General features: G+C 43.7%; 1 protein-coding gene across 2 annotated transcripts in view; it reads right to left on the bottom strand.

Moving 5' to 3' along the window:
* The window catches only part of DPY19L3 (dpy-19 like C-mannosyltransferase 3), a 46,977-nt gene that overhangs the window by 24,458 nt on the left and 3,280 nt on the right, over positions 1 to 19,239 (bottom strand). Inside the window, exons 2-8 of one of the 2 annotated variants that reach the window (XM_044270462.1) lie at positions 13,929 to 14,059; positions 13,228 to 13,352; positions 7,633 to 7,723; positions 5,338 to 5,459; positions 3,760 to 3,905; positions 1,969 to 2,092; positions 1,011 to 1,145 (exon numbers count right to left, since the gene is read on the bottom strand). In XM_044270462.1, the coding sequence (XP_044126397.1) occupies positions 1,011 to 1,145; positions 1,969 to 2,092; positions 3,760 to 3,905; positions 5,338 to 5,459; positions 7,633 to 7,723; positions 13,228 to 13,352; positions 13,929 to 14,022 (837 nt within the window). In that variant the 5' untranslated portion in view covers positions 14,023 to 14,059. Of the gene's footprint in view, positions 1 to 1,010; positions 1,146 to 1,968; positions 2,093 to 3,759; positions 3,906 to 5,337; positions 5,460 to 7,632; positions 7,724 to 13,227; positions 13,353 to 13,919; positions 14,060 to 19,239 lie in introns of both variants that reach the window. The other variant, XM_044270461.1, reaches the window with a different exon arrangement.

Here is a 19,239-nt window from a genome sequence, read left to right on the forward strand (position 1 = left end):
CTGACACACAATGTAAGTCAATGGGGACGGATCCTTTTTTTATGACACAATCTGGCACAATAGAAAACGGATCCGTCCTCTATTGACTTTCAATGAAGTTCTTGACGGATCCGTCTTGGCTATGTTAAAGATAATACAAACGGATCCGTTCTGAACGGACGCATGCGGTTGCATTATCTGAACAGATCCGTCTGTGCAGATCCATGACGGATCCGCACCAAACGCGAGTGTGAAAGCAGCCTAACCTGCATTCTTACTGGTATCCGGCCCCACTAAGTCCACCATCCCTAAGGAAGGAGAACAACTTTTTTTTCCCTCTGAAACGCGTTAGGTTGGAGCGTCCCAGTCATCAGGACTACACGAGTGGCAACTCTCCGCTCAGCCAGACTATCCATGTTTTATCTCTCTTTTTTCTTATATCTCCAGCATGTTGCATTACCGGATGCATTCGCAGGATTACCTTCCAGCATTGGAGAATATACACTTATTAGTGACTTTGATTTCCACTCATCCATTCTGGATTCCCACAGTCCGTCATCCTTGGTCCTCGTGAGCACCTTTCTCTGGACTGCATGCACGCCGTAGTGGACTTGTAGGGCCACATACCGGTAAGCTCAGCGCAGGTTAGTGGTGAATCAGGCACCATCTAATATTCCTTCATCCAGGTTACAGCCCGCCCAGGAACTCCAGCTGGCAGCGCGTCCATCTTATTTGCGCATACGGTGGTGTGTTTTGAGAGGTGGGTGCTACATTTTGGCAGCGTGACGGTATATTTGTATCTTTCATTCAATGGGTTTCATTTTTGGTGTACGGGTACCACCCTGTATTGTCTGCAGTTCCCACTGAGGATGTGGGTGCAACTCATTCCTTGCACCCTGCCACCTCACTGGTATTATTGTAAACTAGATCTACCTATACCCATTTCTGTGTTGACGCTTGGTATCGATTCTTTATCCATTCCGTACCCATGAGTGCACTTCATGCAATACAGCGAGTCCTGTTGGCCTTACCTTGTTGGTGGGTATCAAGTCCAGACAGTCCAAAGCAAAGAGAGCGAGACCTTGTATGAGGAGAACAAACTGGTTGAACTGCCAGGTGAGACTGAAGAAGAACGTCGAGATGAACACTACAAGAAGGGACAGTCTCTGGATAGGAATATGAAATTAAACCAACATATAAAAGAAAGATAAAGAGAAAGCGGGAAACAAGTCATAAACTGCTATTCTTGAAGACTCTGGGGCAACATCGGCTTTACGGATATTACCGGAGCTTCCGTTCTATCGCTCTACAATATGCAGACGGCCCAGTGGCTGAGACAGCTCGTCATCCGGACTCAGGTACTGGTCTGCTGAAGAAGTCTGGTTAATTGCCATCAGAAGAAAATACTTTAAAGAGGTTGCCCAGTTTAGAAAACTCTACATTCTATTAGTGAATTCTGAATTTATGGGGGGGTCCTCTGCTCAGGACCCTCATCTCTTGGCCAGACTTAGAAGCAGTTACTAAGAGCGTCTCTCTGGTGGACCCGTCCTGTCCATGAGAATGGACACTGTGTAATGCTTGATTTCTCCAATGGAAGCACTACAGGGAAAATAAACACTTACTGCCAGGTTTCCCGTAGATTACAGATTATCACTGGGGACCCCAGCACAGGTCACTGGAATCCATTTATTGTCGGAGGGCCCTTCTAACTGTCCAAAGTGGAGAACCCCTTTAAGAAGTTTTCTCTGCATGATGTCCACATTGAGAAACTTTGAAGCCCTAGTACAGCCCCCCCTCGTGCACTGCTGCGGCCCTTTCATATCGGGCCCTGCTGTTCTGGGTCCACAGTGTAGTATACTGACACATCGTCCATGTACCTTCCTCCTCTACCTTCCTCCTCAGATATTAATCTACAGCGAGTGAAATACTTATGACAACGGTCAATGCAACAACCAGCCTTTCGCATGCAATACTCTACATTATACTTACAGTTTTTAATGATGTGAGCCCCGGGCGTAGGAAATAGGATATTCCTGCTATCTGGACGGCAAAGAACGGGAGAGCCCAGTTTTCTCTAAGAGGAATGGTAAACTCAACCCGGGTGGTGTCACTTCTGTCCAAGGAAAAGCAAACAGTCAGAGCAAATCCATCCAGAGGTGAGAACACTTACATACACATCACAGAACTACTGTAATGGCTGGATGGACACAGAATATATATCATTTATCTCTCTACTCACCTGCATGCCCGCAGTCAGCCCATAAAGGCACATCGACCCTTTCCAGGTGTAATGAGGGGGATGCAGGCGACTACAAGAATAAAAAGCACTTTGGAGCTACCCAGCCATTACAGAAGTTTGGGGGGGTTTCCATGGTGACAAATTCCCTTTTTTAAACTTTCAGCAACAGCTCTTTAAATGCTGACCACTTATTAATGGTATGTGTCGCTCTGTACCCATGTCATTATTGGAGCTATAATGACAGCAAATTAATTGTTACCCAGGTTTCAAAGAAACACATATACAAAAGATCAAGAGATACGAAGCGGATACGTCAGGAATGTGACTGACATCTACAACCCCAAAATGTGGGTGGGTCCCCCTTCCACCAGAGAGAGGCGGCTGCTACATCCACATGGGGAATGAATATAGAGGCGGACACGCATGTCAATGGCTCTTTCCACTCCAAGGGTCCCTCGTTCTGGAGATAGGTGCAGGTCCTAGAGGTGGGACCCCCATCAGACAGTTACGGTATATCCTGTGGCTATGCCATAAATGTCTAAGCTGGGAATACCCCTTTAGGAGTAGGTATTTCTTATTTACATCTCCTGTATAATTCTTTAGGCTACTTTCACACTGGCGTTTGGTTTCCGTTTGTGAGATCCATTCAGGGCTCCTCTCACGAGCGGTCCAGAACGGATCAGTTTTGCCCTAATGCATTCTAAATGGAAAAGGATCCGCTCAGAATGCATCAGTTTGCCTCCGTTCCGTCTCCATTCCGCTTTGGAGGCTGCTTGCAGCGTTTTGGTGTCTGTCTTACAAACCTGAGCCAAACGAATCCGTTCTGACACACAATGTTAAGTCAATAGGGACGGATCCATTTTCTATGACACAATAGAAAACGGATGCGTCCCCCCATTGACTTTCAATGGTGTTAAAGACGGATCAATTTTGGCCAATGTTAAAGATAATACAAATGGATCCGTTCTGAACGGATGCAGACAGTTGTATTATCTGAACGGATCCGCACCAAACGCGAGTGTGAAAGTAGCCTTATTCAGAACCAGGGTGACAACCACTTTGGCTACCGTTACAGCTCCCTGAGTGGTTGTTACCCAGCTTTCTTAGGGTCCTGAATGGCAAATCCTGTGGAAATAATGTCACAACATCATAGGTGGGAATACTCCTTTAAAGAGAATGTATTTCTTCCTTATGTCTCTTGTATATTTCTTTCTTTGGAACCTGGATGACAACCATTTTGGCTACCATGACAGCTCCCAAAGTTGCTGTCATCCAGTTTTCCAAGGGACCTAAAGGGTAAACCCTATGGAAATGCTATAAATGTCTAAAGTGGGAATACCCCTTTAATACTACCCATCTATAATCAGACTCTTCCCTAGAAGAGCTTGTAGATGTCCTATGTCTGTGAGGAAAGGTTCTGCAGTGCATAGACCCAGAAAGTTCCACATAAAAGCCTCCCTCTCCCTGTGAAGCCATGACACGATGCGGGGCAGCTGTTCAATGGCTTCCGACAATCATTCGCCGCCCGAGCTGAACCTTACCTGTTAACAATGTACCATAAAGCTGCTAATGATCCAGAAAGCCACGTCCCGCTGAGCAGCCAGCTGTTAATGTACAGAGCCGCCACGTACACCGCCTGAAGGCCGAAGAGTGTGTAAATGTAGAAGTACACCGGCTCCAGGTGACTCTGCCGAATACAAGACGGATAAAGAAATACAGGTGTGAAGGAGTCTCTGGTCGTATAATCCCCTCTACTGCATCCCAGTATTAGCAATGTGAACACAGCCCTGATTTATGGACTTCTCTGGCTTCTCCGTCGCTGGCTGTGGGGTGTACAGAGAACTGCTCCATGGATGGCTCAGCATGAAAACACTGCAGCTATTCACTTCAGAAAGCTTCATTTCCAGATCTGTGTGTGATGGACATATGAGAGCTCAGATGTGGTGCAGACTTAGTCCTGACTCATGGCCCTGCACCATGTCCGAGGAGAAAATCAGCAGAGATGAACGTCTAATAGAAAGATCTGCAACTTGCTCATATGCATTCTTCATCATTTTCAAGATCTCCTATTTCTGTCAGTGCATGGAAACACTTTTGTTTATATGCTAAGCCTGAGATCCCATTCAGACCTAATACTGCTGACAGCTGAGGGGTTGCTGCACTGAAATACATGAAATTCATGCTGCTGAGGGATCCTGTATACAACCTCTCACCTACGAGAAGTGTAAGGTCCATAAGTTTGTAGACGTAAATAAAGTGACTATTCAATGACAGCAATCAGTAATCTTAAAAATGGTGTATATAATTAGAAAGTTGCAGATAATTTGTTTTTTTTATAGAGCAAAAAGGGGTTCTCCGGGAATAATAATTTATTTTGGCAAGTGCCCCAGCCCAGAAGATTCATACCGTCCACTGCGCTGCCTCTTGCATGTTCATGTTCCGTTCCCACATGGTGTTTACATCCGCCACAGCATAGGCATGGTCACATGCCCCACTGCAGCCAATGACTGGCTTCAGCGGTGACATGGCCACAAGCAGCAAGTCACCGCTGAAGCTAGTGATTGACTTCAGTGGAGAATGTGACTGTGCCTATGCTGCGGCGAATCTCCTGTTTACGGAGGCAGGCTGCGGGCACTTGCAAGTAAAATTATTCCCGGCCAACCCCTTGTTATTCCCATCTTGTCAAGTGTTGGCATATCACTAGGATGAGGTGAGGGTCTGACCTCTGTCACCCCCACAAGGAGAAGGAGACCCTGGTGATAATTTAGTACTGCCTCCTCCATGCACAGATAAACCCCGGCCACTTACTGTGCGGGAGTCCAAGTAGATGGCGCCAGACACAGTCCCCTAGAAGGGATGCAACTGTAAACCAGCACTAGTGTCCAATCATACTCAGGATCATGGGCGATGGGCGTGGATGGATCCCCACCAGTCATGAAGTGATGGCATATGCCATTACTTTATAAGATGGGAATACCCCGCTAGGCTTTATTCTTTTATAGGGCACAACCATAAAAACTGTTATAAAACTGGCTCAGCGGCACCTGGAGGGAGAGGGATGGGGGCATTTTGTAATTTAGTCGCTCTGACCTAATCCTGGGCAGGAGATAATCACTTACCCACAAGTTAAGGGCCTGGTAGATCACTGCGAGGAGAACCTCCTGGTAGACATTCATTCTTTGCAGAATATTAATGGTTCTCATTGACTCCGTTTTATTGTCATAGATCAGGTCGGTGACACCTGCAGACAAAGTACACAAAGAAGGTGCTGTCAGGGGTCGTCCTGTCAATGACTTTTATACCAAAGTACTAGAAAGCCTACAGGGATTTTCTGGGATCAGCATATCCTTTGGATAGGTCATCAATATCAGATCGGCAGAGATCCAACTCTGACACCCCCTCGCCGATCAGCTGGGGGACACCTCTTCATTGCTACCTGCCTGCCAAACATATAGCGGAAGTGGTGCAGGGTAATACTGCTGCTTCTTCCCATTCAGGTCTGCCCTGGTGCTGCTGGGGGGTAAGATCTGAATCAGTCTCCTTCATCCTCGAACAGCAGACCACTTATGGCGTCTTACTTCCCCTGCAGTCGGAGTCTTCTCAGCTATACTGCCATACAGCAAAAAGCTATTTCTATTGGCTTCTCTGCAGTGAACGGAGGATCACTGTGCGGAGAACTGGCCGTGGGAGTGACAGGACCATGTAAACGGCAAATAATTTTCATTTTTAAGCCCTGCACAATGATATTTACTAGTGGGACACCCCTTTTAGGACGATCCACAGTGAGGTTTTTTATCTTACATCTCATAGATTGTGATCTAACTAGGGAAGTACAAATGAAGAGAAAAACTGTAGAGCAGTGGTCTGCAATCCGTGGCTCTCCAGGAGTTGTTACACTACAACTCCTAACAGGCTGAGGCCCATTTGACACTGAAACCAGACTGTTTCTGCTTTGAAGCGGGGTGCAAAGGCTAATATTAGAGCGCTGCCAAATCCATACGAGAATCCAGCAGCTGCCTGTTAAAGGGGTTATCTCCTCTGAGACATTGGTGACATCGCTAGGATATGCCACCAATGTCAGATAGGTGCCACCAACGTCAGAGACCTGCACCTATCTCCAGAACGGGCCCCAGAAACGGGCACCGCTTATTCGTGGCATTCTCTCCATTAATTTCTATGGGAGTTCGGAAAATATCCAAGCAAACAATAAATGGAGAGCGCACTGCGCAGCCACCACTCCATTCGCTTCTATGGGAATGTAGAAGATAGCCGAACCAGTGCTCAGCTATTTCCGTCAGTCCCGCAGAAATGAATGAAGGGCGGCTGCTGTCTGCTCACTTCAGGGGTCGTGAGACCTGCATCTATCTAACATTGGTGGCATATACTAACGAAGTGCCACCAATGTCTCAGATGAGGCAAGCCCTTTAAGCTGGGCAGACACCAGAATTTGGCAGCATTCACCGACTGATCGAACCTGATCGTTCTCCAAGGTTTCCTGCAGATTCTTTCCCCAGAGATGGGAGTTATCAGAGACAGCGACAGAGACTATCTACCTCCCTCCATTCAAGAGGAGTTAGGCTACTTTCACACTTGCGTCCGGCAATCTGTACGCAAACGGATGCATTTGTCAGATGGATCCGGATCTGTCTGACAAATGCATTGAAATACAGATCCGGTAATTATTTTTTTCACAGATTTAAAAGGTCTGCGCATGCGCAGACTGGAAGAACGGATCTGTCAATGCAGCAATTTTAATGCCGGATGCGGCACGAATACATTTCAATGGAAATTAATGCCGGATCCGGCATTCCGGCAAGTGTTCAGGATTTTTGAAAAATGGGACTGAACTGATGCATCCTGAGCGGATTGCTCTCTATTCAGAATGTATTAGGATAAAACTGATCAGTCCTAGGACGGAACTCGATACCGGAAAAGAAAAGCGCGTGTGAAAGCACCCTTAGTAAAGACAGCGGCCTGTGAAATGTCCAGCTTTCTATGGAATGTTACTTGTGGAATAAACCAATTTGCCTTGGTTATCGGCAGGTGCCTCATTGCTCTAAATCATGAAAAATGAATAGTTCTAATTAAACATCCCAGAGCAATGCAGGATGCAGAGGGTTAACCATCCGGGAGATGGACCGGAAGCTCCAGCAATGCCCCTAACATGTGTCTAACCAGGACTATCTGCCGGCTGAACAATCGTCTGACTCCGTCCTCCTATCCCACTGACTAAGTGCGCACCAAATGACTAATTCATTCTTTCCAGTTGCAACGGGGCCTCCGTATGGAAGTAATGCCATGTGAAATAACTAGGTTATGCCTCCTTCATGACTTCACAATGGGAAAACCGTTCTATTAGTACAGGGTTGTTAGGAAAGTGCCTGACCCATAGGTTTGGCCGTCAATGACAGTACCTTGTGTGATGGACGGGGAGTGAAGCATTTGCTTGTAATATGAATAATACAGACCGCACTCCGTCCTGAAGGAGATTTCTCTCTCCACGTCCTATAGAGACAGAAAACAAAAGGACAGAGGGTTAAGCAATGCTGACAGTTCTCAGGTATCCTGCTAGACAAGTGTGCCGATGTTCTTAAAGGGGTTGTTTAATCAGAGGCAACCCCCTGCAAACGGCAGCTGCCCCAGGTCCCGCTCCCTACAAACAGCTAATTTTGCTGGAGAAACCCCCTCAGCCATTTTCCTGCCAGGAGAGATGTATTATATGAATGGCTGTCCGTGTAATAAAAGGATGGTTTGAGTGATGGTCCAGTACAAGACACTCCCCCCCCAATGGAGTCCAATATGATTATAGACAAGATCGGTCTTCATGAGACAATCCCTTTAAAGGGCATCTGTCAGCAGATTTGTACCCATGACACTGGCTGACCTGTTACATGTGCGCTTGGCATCGGAAGACATCTGTGTTGGTCCCATGTTCATATGTGCCCGCGTTGCTGAGAAAAAGGATGTTTTAATATATGCAAATGAGGCTCTAGGAGTAATGGGGGCGTTGTCATTACACCTAGACTAAATTGACCCAAGAAAGAGTCACCAGAACCACCCCATGGATGCACATCCGACAATAAATCAGTATCAAAAATATAAAGTTTTATTGAACACAACAACAACAATTTAAAACAATTGTATACAATTCGAACAAAGTGCGGTATATGATAAAAGATATGAAACCGACACAATCAGGTCCACTGAGTTGTCCCACCATGGGCACAAATGTAAAACCAGCATATAAAGATTCGATACAAGTTATACAGAAAATGTAACATAAGGTAAACCCTCTAAAAGTGCACGCAGACCTGAGGAAGCCGGATTGCTCCGGCGATACGCGTTGGGCGCATTCTCATCTTCTCAGGTCCACTGAACCAGCTGCTTATGTAGGTTTTGTCCTCCTTCATTGCGACCCTATTCTGGTCTGCGTGCACTTTTAGAGGGTTTACCTTATGTTACATTTGCTGTATATCTTGTATCGAATCTTTATATGCTGGTTTTACATTTTTGCCCATGGTGGGACAACTCAGTGGACCTGATTGTGTCGGTTTCATATCTTTTATCATATACCGCACTTTGTTCGAATTGTATACAATTTTTTAATGTGTTTGTTGTTGTGTTCAATAAAACTTTATATTTTTGATACTGATTTATTGTCGGATGTTGCACCCATGGGGTGGTTCTGATGACTCTTTCTTGGGTCAATTTAGTTTAATGTTCTCTTTCACCGCCCCTTGCACTCCGTAGATTATATGGTGTGCCCCCTGACTTATACATTTGATGTCATTACACCTAGAGGCTCAGTTCTCTCTGCAGCTGTTGTGTCCCCTGCCCTGTCAAACAAGTGCCGAGGATGCGACAGTTGCAGAGAGAGCTGAGCCTCTAGGTGTAATGACAACGCCCCCATTGCTCCTAGAGCCTCATTTGCATATATTAAAACATCCTTTTTCTCAGCAACGCGGACACATATAAATATGGGACCAACACAGACGCCTTCAGCTGCCAAACAAACATGCACCATGTCAGCCTGTTTCATAGGTACAAATCTGCTGACAGATGCCCTTTAAGGTGCAGTAATAACCTGCTGCTGACAACATCTTCAGCAGTTATTACTTAACGCACCCTCGGATATTACTTAGCACCCCCCTCGGATATTACTTAGCACCCCCCTCGGTTTATACTTTATCCTCAGGATAGCCCATCATCAGCTCATTGCCGGGGGTCCTGCACCTCGCTGATCAGCTGTTCGGTGTACACAGCTCCATCAACACAGTAGTGGAGGGAGCACAATACTACAGCGCTGCTCTCATTGACATCATCGGGGGTGTGATCAGCTAGTGATGGTCTGTTCTGAGGATGGGCCATCACATAAAGAAAGAATGGACAACCCCTTTAAACTACAGTTTTAAATTCCTAACACCAGAAACGGGATGCCTGCCTAAGGGAGCATTCACACGACCGTGTTTTTCTTCCGTGTCCGTTCCGCAATTTTTGTGGACAATGCACGGACACATTCATTTCTATGGGTCCACAAAAATTGCGGAATGCCTTTCATTGTCATCCATGTGCTGTCCATTCCGTGTGTCCGTTCCTTTTATTTTAGAACATGTCCTATACTTGGCCGCAAATTGCGGTCCGTGGCCCCATAGAAAGTCAATGGGTCCGTAAAAAAACGGATAGCGCACGGAAATGCATCCGTATGTCATCCATTTTTTGCGGACCCCTGGACTGAAAACATTCTAGGAAACCTCATTTCAGTTTTTTGCGGACCGTGAAAAAACAGATGACACACGGAAGCGCCACGTGCGTATTATACGGACTTACGGAACAGAAAGATAACTGAAGACATATGGAACACACGGATCCGTGATTTGCGAACTGCAAAACCAACACGGTGGTGTGAATGCTCCCTAAAGCTGTATATTTTTTTTTAAACAAAAATGCCAGACTCCACCACTAGAGGGCTCTGCTGACTTGCTGCTGCCTTTCTCTTCTGGTTTCCCATACTGTGAGAGGAGGCTCCATGATGACAATACATATAGTGATAGTCTCATCATACAGTGGAAATACACGTCTGCCGTGGATTCAGGTTCTGCAGTGGGCTTGCATTTGTACACGCCGTAATGAGGAAGTGCCATTCAATGGGACCAATCCATACGCGGCCAGCGACGTTAACAGCACATAGGCCTTTTTCACAAACTATTATTTTAACATGTCATTTCTTTTAGTTTTTTTCTGGCAATTTTCACCTCCTATACAGAAGCCTATGGGGAAGAATGGCAGCAACAAAGAGCAAGCTACACTTTGAGCCAAACTGCTATCAACCAAGTATCTGTGCATTGTAGACTCTTCAGTAATCTGCTATAGACTTAAAGGGGTTGTCCGGGATTAGGGACCATTGTTTAATAGCATTGCACATACACCCACTTTACATACACCCATGTCCTACCTTTTCAGCATGTTTCTAAGTACCCTTTTTACCCAAAACCTTTATGGCAGGAAGTAACTGATTTCTTTCAGTCAGTGACGTACCGAGTCCCTTGCAGAGGAGGAAAGCTTCCTCTTCCGCTGCTCCGGGAGCCCGGTGACGTCACTGACAGCCTAATTAATTATTCAAAAGTCTAGGAGGGGCAGTAACTCTCCTGGCCAAGATTGCGCTAAGCTCCGCCCCTCCAGTCCGGTGACGTCAAAGTGAAAAAAAGTGCCTCCCCTAAAATGCTCCACTCCTTTCTGCCCCCATTGTCCAATATATAACCTGAGGGGTTAACTGTCGCTGATCGCAGCTCCCTGTCACAGAGGTCGGGTGTCGGCTATTTGATTCCGGCACCCTCCTCCTGTATTTGTATAAGAAACGTTGGTGGCACAGTGCATCCCCCCCCCCCCCCCAGTATAATAAACATTGGTGGCTCAGTGGGAAGTGCCAATGAGGGTTAAAAAAAATTTAAAAAAATTAACTCACCTCCTCCAGTTGATCGCGTAGCTGCCGGTCTCCTGTTCTCTCTTCAGGACCTGTGGTGACGTCGCTGAGCTCATCACATGGTCCATTACCATGGTGATGGATCATGTGATGTATCATGTGATGAGCACAGTGATGTCACCACAGGTCCTTTGACAGGTCCCGAAGAAAGAACAGGAGACGATCAATTGGAGGAGGTGAGTTAATTTTTTTATTTATTTTTTAACCCTCATTGGCACTGCTCACTGTGCCACCAATGTTTATTATATTGAGGGGGGCGCACTGCGCCAACAATGTTTATTATATCGAGGGGGGGCGCACTGCGCCACTAATGTTTATTATATTGAGGGGGGGGGCGCACTGCGCCACCAATGCTTATTATATTGAGGGGGGGCGCACTGCGCCACCAATGTTTATTATATTGAGGGGGGGTGCACTGCGCCACCAATGTTTATTATATTGACCTTCTACTATGCATTCTGTAGTCAGAACCATGTTATAAGGGAAAATAATACAGTGAATAGACTTTCATCCTAGCAACCATGCGTGAAAATCCACACTTGCTTGCGATTTTCACGCAGCCCTATTAACTTCTATGGGGTCTGCGTTGCGTGAAAAACACACAACATAGAGCATGCTGCGATTTTCACGCAACGCACTAGTGATGTGTGAAAATCACCGCTCATGTGCAGAGCACCATAGAAGTGAATGGGTCAGGATTTAGTGCGGGTGCATTACAGTATTTTGAATGCCGGATCCGGCACTAATACATTCCTATGGGGAAAATGCTGGATCCGGCATTCAGGCAAATCTTCATTTTTTTTCGCCGGAGATAAAACCGTAGCATGCTGCGGTTATCTCTTTTGCCTGATAAGTCAAAACGACTGAACTGAAGACGTCCTGATGCATCCTGATTACTCTCCATTCAGAATGCATGGGGATATGCCTGATCAGTTATTTTCCGGTATTGAGCCCCTAGGACGGAACTCTATGCCGGAAAAGAAACACGCTAGTGTGAAAGTACCCTAAAATATTTAGTTTAAATCCCCCCTTTCCCAATTTTACATATAAAATATATAAACAATAAATAAATAAACATATTACATAGCGCTGTCCAAACTATTAAATTATAAAAAAATATCTCCTATGCGGTGAGCATTCGCCATTTTTTTGTCACCTTGTCACCCCCAAAAAATAGGATAGGACGGTTCTATTATGGGCCGAATGTTTCATAAAATGCGAAATGCACGCAGCTTTTTTTGGTGTTTTTTTTTTGCGCGGTATTGAGTATCGCAATACTTTTTTATGGTGACGAAAGCGAATCAAAATTTTGGTTTCAAAACAACAACAGCGTTGTCACGATACCAAAATTTTGATTCGGTTTCGATTTGGCAACTAAAAATTTGATTTGGCTCCTAAATTTTTCAGTTCAGGATGACGTCACCCGAAAGAGAAGACGTCATCGGCGCAGGCGCACTGAGGGAGTGCTGAGGAGGCGAGCCTCCTTCTCTCAGAGCACCTGCGCCGAATCAAGACAGGTGCACGATTTTTGAAATGCAGACAGGGCCAGCCGGAGGAGGAAATCGCTGCTGGCCCTGTCAATCAACAGGAGGAGGTGGAGTTTTTTTGCGGCTGCTACCAGCAAGTAGCCGCCCTACTTGCTGGTAGACAGGTAATTTGCATATTATAAAAGTACATTTTTTGCATTATCTACTGCACGAAAATGATTATTAACATAATGTATAGATATATCGCAGGATAGGGATTATAAGTACCCAAAAAAAAAAAAAAAATAGTTTAGTGGGGTGACAGAAGCCCTTTAAGCGCTGTATAAGGATTAGGGTCAGATCTTGTTTTTATGCTGCGCTCAGCGAATGCACCAAACATGTCCCCACGCCGGACATAAGCCAGAAGAGAGCCCCCCTCCGTCAGGGAAGTGCGAGTTGTTGTACCAGTTATTTTACTGTACAGGGAAATCCTGTGATCTGTAGCAGGGGCTCTGGAAGCCCCACATTACGTATGGTACATGCCCGATTATACTGCCCTTTACCTTAATACTGGAGAACCACAAGTCATTCTCATGGAGGGTGGCGACATAATACGAAGTGAGCAGACCCAGGCACAAAGCCAGCGAGCCTCCTACGGTGTAACACAGGGTGTTCCATGATGAGCGGCCTGTAAAGAGAGATACAACAGGATTATTACATCATATCCAGCACCCACTTCTGCCTCACTCCTCTCAGTAGCTCCCCCTTGTGTCCTACTTTATGTTCCCAGATTAGCACACAGAACTCCCCCGCCAGCTGTGACATGTGCTGTGGAGGGAGCGGGCAGGACCACATAGTGCTCGGAACATAATCCCCTATCCCAAACCTCCACCAAATCTACTCAAGCCAAAAGCATTTATCACCTATCCACTCCCTATTCCCCCAGCCACACGACAGCAGCGAGGAAGAGTCTGAATGTGCTTGGAGGCTTCTTTTATATGTGAGTGCAGCTCTGGAGTAAAATATGGAATGTAACTAAGGATCAGGACTGGATAAGTAATGTATGTACACAGTGACTCCACCAGCAGAATAGTGAGTGCAGCTCTGGAGTATAATACAGGATGTAACTCAGGATCAGTACAGGATAAGTAATGTAATGTATGTGCACAGTCACTCCTCCAGCAGAATAGTTATTCGGATTATTTTCTATAGGTAAGCAGGTGTGTAGAGATGGGCCATATAGACATCTACTAACCAGTTGTACCTTTTACATTTGGCTTGGAGGTTTTGATAGTATGGTTGCTGTTGTGACTCTGTTCAGATGCATTAATTCTCTTCCTCTGCCGCACAGTGGTCATTGTTCCAGCACCTTTTACATACTTCTTTGACAAATACCTGTAAACAGACGATAATATCAGTGAAGATCTAATTAATCATTTCTGCTCTCAGTCTATGGTAACACTAATGGAGGACTGCAGTCTACAGGGCACCGGAGGCTCCTGAACTGTACAGAAATATTCTATGTAAAGATGAAGCTTCATCGCTGTATGAAAACCCTCTGACCAGCGCTCTTGTATACGGTATATTTATTGGTTCAATTCCTCACTATTTTCCCCATCTCTGCTTGCTGTCAGTGTATACGTGCATACACAGTCAATCACCACATAGGAGGATGGGATGCCCACCCCTCGTGGGCTTATAATTAGGATGTAGCTGTATTCTTTCATCCCTCCCATTAGCCAAATAGTATACTATGTATCTCAGGGATCAGAAACCTTCCGCACTCCACCTACTGTGAAACTACAACTCCCAGCATGCACACTTACTCAGCTGTTCTTATTTTTTTTTAACAATCTTTTTATTGTAATTTTCAATTACAGGAAACATAAATTAAGGGTATAACAAGTAATGTCATAAAAAATAAAAAATAAAAATTGCAAGTGCATTTCAATAAAAGTTTTACATTTTTTTAAAAGAATTATGTTTTTTTTTTCTTTGTTTAATGTGTCTATTCTCTCCATACACATCATGTATTTCATCTGGGATATCCCTTCTGTAGCTGTGGGCGTTGTCTGCTGTATCCAGGAGCGACTAATGGTACAGAATGGATTATTTCTGGGATTTGTGATGTTTGATTTTTCCCGTCTTGTTCTTTGTAATGAAATATATATGATATCGGGTCTAATGATAGATTTATTTACTCAGCTGTTCTTGTAGCCGCCATAGAAGTGAAAAGAGGATTCTGGGAGTTGTAGTCTCAGAACAGCCGCAGTGCCCGAGGTTGCTGAGCCCCGATTTGTCTGGTTGCATTGATTTTCAGAATCCGCACTCAAAGCTTCCTGGACAAATCAGGAGGCAAAAGTGGCTGCAACTATGACGGCCACGTCCGATACAGCCCCCATTTCACCAGCTGTCTAGAAAAGAACGTTGCAAACCACAAAAATGTTACATCCGCAAGTACACACTCCATACATATACAGGATATACACACACTCCATACATATACAGGATACACACACTCCATACATATACAGGATATACACACACACACACACACTCTATACATATACAGGATATACACACACACACACACTCCATACATATACAGGATATACACACACACACACACTCCATACATATACAGGATATACACACACACACACACTCCATACATATACAGGATATACACACACACACTCCATACATATACAGGATATACACACACACACACTCCATACATATACAGGATATACACACACACACACTCCATACATATACAGGATATACACACACACACACTCCATACATATACAGGATATACACACACACACACTCCATACATATACAGGATACACACACTCCATACATATACAGGATATACACACACACACACACTCTATACATATACAGGATATACACACACACACACACTCCATACATATACAGGATATACACACACACACACACTCCATACATATACAGGATATACACACACACACTCCATACATATACAGGATATACACACACACACACTCCATACATATACAGGATATACACACACACACACTCCATACATATACAGGATATACACACACACACACTCCATACATATACAGGATATACACACACACACACTCCATACATATACAGGATATACACACACACACACACTCCATACATATACAGGATATACACACACACACACTCCATACATATACAGGATATACACACACACACTCCATACATATACAGGATATACACACACACACACTCCATACATATACAGGATATACACACACACACACTCCATACATATACAGGATATACACACACCACACTCCATACATATACAGGATATACACACACACACACTCCATACATATACAGGATATACACACACACACACTCCATACATATACAGGATATACACACACACACACTCCATACATATACAGGATATACACACACACACACTCCATACATATACAGGATATACACACACACACTCCATACATATACAGGATATACCATACACACTCCATACATATACATGATACACATACACACTCCATACATATACAGGATACACCACACACACTCCATACATATACAGGATACACATACACACTCCATACATATACAGGATACACACACACACACTCCATACATATACAGGATATACACACACACACTCCATACATATACAGGATATACACACACACACACTCCATACATATACAGGATATACACACACACACACTCCATACATATACAGGATATACACACACACACACTCCATGACACTCCATACATATACAGGATATACACACACACACACTCCATACATATACAGGATATACACCACACACACTCCATACATATACAGGATATACACACACACACACACTCCATACATATACAGGATATACACACACACACACACTCCATACATATACAGGATATACACACACCACCACACTCCATACATATACAGGATATACACACACACACTCCATACATATACAGGATATACACACACACTCCATACATATACAGGATATACACACACACTCCATACATATACAGGATATACATACACACTCCATACATATACAGGATACACATACACACACACACACACACACACACACACACTCCATACATATACAGGATATACACACACACACACTCCATACATATACAGGATATACACACACTCCATACATATACAGGATATACACACACACACACTCCATACATATACAGGATATACAAACACACACTCCATACATATACAGGATATACATACACACTCCATACATATACAGGATATACATACACACTCCATACATATACAGGATACACATACACACACACACACTCCATACATATACAGGATATACACACACACACACTCCATACATATACAGGATATACACACACACACTCCATACATATACAGGATATACACACACACACTCCATACATATACAGGATATACACACACACACACTCCATACATATACAGGATATACACACACACACACTCCATACATATACAGGATATACACACACACACACTCCATACATATACAGGATATACAAACACACACTCCATACATATACAGGATATACATACACACTCCATACATATACAGGATATACATACACACTCCATACATATACAGGATACACATACACACACACACACACACACACTCCATACATATACAGGATATACACACACACACACTCCATACATATACAGGATATACATACACACTCCATACATATACAGGATATACATACACACTCCATACATATACAGGATATACACACACACTCCATACATATACAGGATATACACACACACTCCATACATATACAGGATATACACACACACACACTCCATACATATACAGGATATACACACACACACACTCCATACATATACAGGATATACACACACACACACACTCCATACATATACAGGATATACATACACACTCCATACATATACAGGATATACACACACACACACACACACACACTCCATACATATACAGGATATACATACACACTCCATACATATACAGGATATACACACACACACACACACACACTCCATACATATACAGGATATACATACACACTCCATACATATACAGGATATACACACACACACACACACACACACACTCTCCATACATATACAGGATACACACACACACTCCATACATATACAGGATACACACACACTCCATACATATACAGGATACACACACACACACACTCCATACATATACAGGATACACACACACTCCATACATATACAGGATACACACACACACTCCATACATATACAGGATACACACACACTCCATACATATACAGGATACACACACACACTCCATACATATACAGGATACACACACACTCCATACATATACAGGATACACACACACACTCCATACATATACAGGATATACATACACACTCCATACATATACAGGATATACACACACACACTCCATACATATACAGGATATACACACACACTCCATACATATACAGGATATACACACACACTCCATACATATACAGGATATACACACACACTCCATACATATACAGTATACACACACACTCCATACATATACAGTATACACACACACTCCATACATATACAGGATATACATACACACTCCATACATATACAGGATACACACACACACTCTCCATACATATACAGGATATACACACACACTCCATACATATACAGTATATACACACACACTCCATACATATACAGTATATACACACACACACACACTCCATACATATACAGTATACACACACACACACACTCCATACATATACAGTATACACACACACACACACACTCCATACACACACTCTCCATACATATACAGTATATACACACACACTCCATACATATACAGTATATACACACACACACACTCCATACATATACAGTATATACACACACACTCCATACATATACAGTATATACACACACACACACACTCCATACATATACAGTATACACACACACACACACTCCATACATATACAGGATATACACACACACACACTCCATACATATACAGGATATACACACACTCCATACATATACAGGATATACACACACACACTCCATACATATACAGGATACACACACACACACTCCATACATATACAGTATACACACACACTACATACATATACAGGATACACACACACACCATACATATACAGGATATACACACACACACCATACATATACAGGATATACATACACACACTCCATACATATACAGGATATACACACACACTCCATACATATACAGGATATACACACACACTCCATACATATACAGTATACACACACACTCCATACATATACAGTATACACACACACTCCATACATATACAGTATACACACACACTCCATACATATACAGGATATACATACACACTCCATACATATACAGGATACACACACACACTCTCCATACATATACAGGATATACACACACACTCCATACATATAC

Source organism: Bufo gargarizans, chromosome 10 (genome assembly GCF_014858855.1).
Source record: "Bufo gargarizans isolate SCDJY-AF-19 chromosome 10, ASM1485885v1, whole genome shotgun sequence".
Lineage (NCBI taxonomy): Eukaryota > Metazoa > Chordata > Amphibia > Anura > Bufonidae > Bufo > Bufo gargarizans.